The sequence below is a fragment of the Bison bison genome, unplaced genomic scaffold (genome assembly GCF_000754665.1).
Source record: "Bison bison bison isolate TAMUID 2011002044 unplaced genomic scaffold, Bison_UMD1.0 scf7180017458436, whole genome shotgun sequence".
Lineage (NCBI taxonomy): Eukaryota > Metazoa > Chordata > Mammalia > Artiodactyla > Bovidae > Bison > Bison bison.
This window is the reverse complement of record NW_011371797.1, coordinates 1-2730: the sequence shown is the minus strand read 5'-3', so window position 1 is coordinate 2730 and position 2730 is coordinate 1. Positions and strand designations below refer to the sequence as shown.

Sequence of the window (2730 nt, the reverse complement as noted above, 5' to 3'; positions counted from 1 at the left end):
TGTGTGTGTGTGTGTGTGGTTTGTTTTTTGCTTTAAAAGTGCCCAGGGATCAGCTATCGGGAGCAAGAAAGTATCATTTTGGTGGGGGTGGGGGGCTGGTCGCACCATGGTTTGTAAAATCCTGGTTCCCTGATCAGGGATTGAACTCAGGCCACCACAGCGAAAGTATCAAGTCCTACCCACTGGACAGCCAGGGAACTTGCCTCAGGTCATCCAGTGTGACCAAAGTCTGCCTCAGTATAATTTGCTATCTCTTCCCTCCTTACTAATCCCAGGAGAGAAGATTGCCATGGGCGATAAAACACCAGAATTATTTGAAACTTCCAACTTGATTCAAGAAAATTTTCAAACTAAGAGATGGACCTGCTATTTCAATGGCTCATGGTGCGTGAATCCAGGCTCTTAGAGCTTCCAATTCTCAGCACACCCTTACCCCTTGCCATCCCTCTCTTTCTGCAGGCCAAGAGGTGCACGGTGATTGGAGGCTGTGGGTTCCTGGGTCAGCACATGGTGGAGCAGTTGCTAGCAAGAGGCTATGCTGTCAATGTATTTGACATTCGGCAAGGGTTTGACAATCCTCGTGTGCAGTTTTTCCTGGGTGACCTTTGCAGCCAACAGGTAACAGACCATTTAGCCTTTCTGATTATGCCAGGCCCCTTGAAGGGAGACCACCAGACTTCCCTTGCTCAGAGGCCAGCCCAGTTGTTTCCAAAAGAGAAATTTTTTTTTTGAAAAATTGTGAAGTTATACGAAAGAGTTTAACACACACACCTATTGTTACTAGTGAGAATCAGTAACTGTTATTTCTGTTGCTACTACTGCACCCTACACAGATTGGCAACCATGGCCAATACATAAATGAGTGGTGGCAGCTGCGTACCAATAAAACTTTATTGACAAATGGTCCACAGGCTGTAGTGTGCTGACTGCTACTCCAGAGTATACATCCAAAAGTGAAATTGCTGGGCTTTGTGTTTTCTTTTTTTTTTTTTTAATAATTTTTGTTTGTTAGTGTGGTTATTTATTTATTTATTTATGGCTGTGCTGGATCTTCGTTGCTGCTCGGGCTTTTCTCTAGTTTTGGTGAGTGGGAGTTACTCCTCATTGTGGTGCACATACTTCTCATTGCACTGGCTTGTGGAACAGGGGCTCTAGGGTGCAGGCTTCAGTAGCTGAGGCCCACGGGCTTAGTTGCTCCACAGGTATGTGGAATATTCGCCCAACCAGGGCTCGAACCTGTATCTCCAACACTGGCAGGTGGATTCTTTGCCATTGAGCCACCTGGTACTCCCTGGACTTTGTCTTTCTGCATAACACTTGGCATAGCTGATATATTCTGTGTCAATTTAGGTATTTGTCCCCCCACCCAGAGAACATGCGCTCCATGAAGGCGGCTCCCCTTCAAACCACTCCCCCCAACTCCCATGCTATCGTTGCTATTTTCCCCTCACTCACAAATGTTAGTTTTGCTGCGAGTGGCGTTCTAGGGTTATAATCCTCCTCCCCCACCTCCTCCCCCATTGCTCAATCTGAGCTTTTTTTTTTTTTTTTGGTTTGCTTTGCAAGGGTCACAGAATCCTCGTTCTTAGACCAGGGATTGAACCCAGGTTCCCTACACTGGAAGCACACAGTCCCAACCACTGGACCAGCAGGGAATTGCCTCTTTTTACTTTTTTAATGTGGGTACTACAAACTTAAAAGTCATGTCTATGCTTTGTATCATATTTCTAGTGGAATAAAGGGGTAAAAGTTGGATCTGATTCTGGTTTGGTTTTTTTCCTTTGGGGCATCATAGATTGATACCCCAATAGCAATAAGCACTTGTAGTACTCAGATTTTACTTTCTATAACCATTGCCCATAAAACAAACCAGGGGTCCTTGGGAAAATATCCTATTCAGGAATCTGGGGGAGAGGTAGGTAGTACAAGGTGAGCCTGGGACATTTTTCTTAGGATGAAACTAACAAAGTACTCAAAAACTAATTTAGAACATGTTAAAAGGACACAGGAACCAATTTCAAGAGCCTCTGCTGGCCAAATTTGGGACATTTTGAGCATCAAAAGATAATAGTAGTGGATTGTAATGAATTGAACAAGAATCCCTGCATCCATAGAATTACTGAAAAAAGATTACAGAGGAATGCCAAGTAAAGAAGTAAAAATGAAAGCTAAAATTAAAAGTTCACCATTTTTTGTTTAGTCACTAATCTGTGTCCAACTCTTGCAACCCCAAGAATTGTAGCCCGCTGTGGGGTGGGGTTGGGGTTAGGGAAAGGCTTAAGAGGGAGGAGATATATATATATAGATATAGATATATAAAATTATGGCTGATTCACACTGTTGTATGACAGAAACCAACACAACATTGTAAAGCAATTCATTCCAATTAAAAAATAAAACTTAAAAACATTTTACCAATTTGCAAGTAACATGTTCATAAGTTGTTCCAAGCAAGGATCACGAATGAATGCTGAAATCAATTGGTGGAAAGTTGCTGGGGAGTAAGATATTCACAGGATCTCTAATGATCACCCCATAGATTACATTTTGATTGCTCAGAGAGAAAGATACTTTTTTCATGGCCCAAATCTGGCAGCCATCACCTTAACCAAATGACTGGATCAACATTAGCAACAATGTGACAAACTGCCATCTTGATCCTCCTAGGGTGATGCCCTGAGAAGGCATGATGTCACTGGTGTGATGTTCTTGCCAAAAGTAAGAAGATTA

The 2730-nt window shown here is 42.8% G+C and overlaps 1 protein-coding gene across 1 annotated transcript in view; it reads left to right on the top strand.

Moving 5' to 3' along the window:
- LOC104988418 (sterol-4-alpha-carboxylate 3-dehydrogenase, decarboxylating-like) overlaps positions 1–944 on the top strand; it is an 11773-nt gene extending 10829 nt beyond the window's left edge. Inside the window, exon 3 of the mRNA XM_010840064.1 lies at positions 460–944. Coding sequence (XP_010838366.1) covers positions 460–732 — 273 coding nt within the window. The 3' untranslated portion in view covers positions 733–944. The remainder of the gene's footprint in view (positions 1–459) is intronic.
- Positions 945–2730: the final 1786 nt, after the last annotated feature.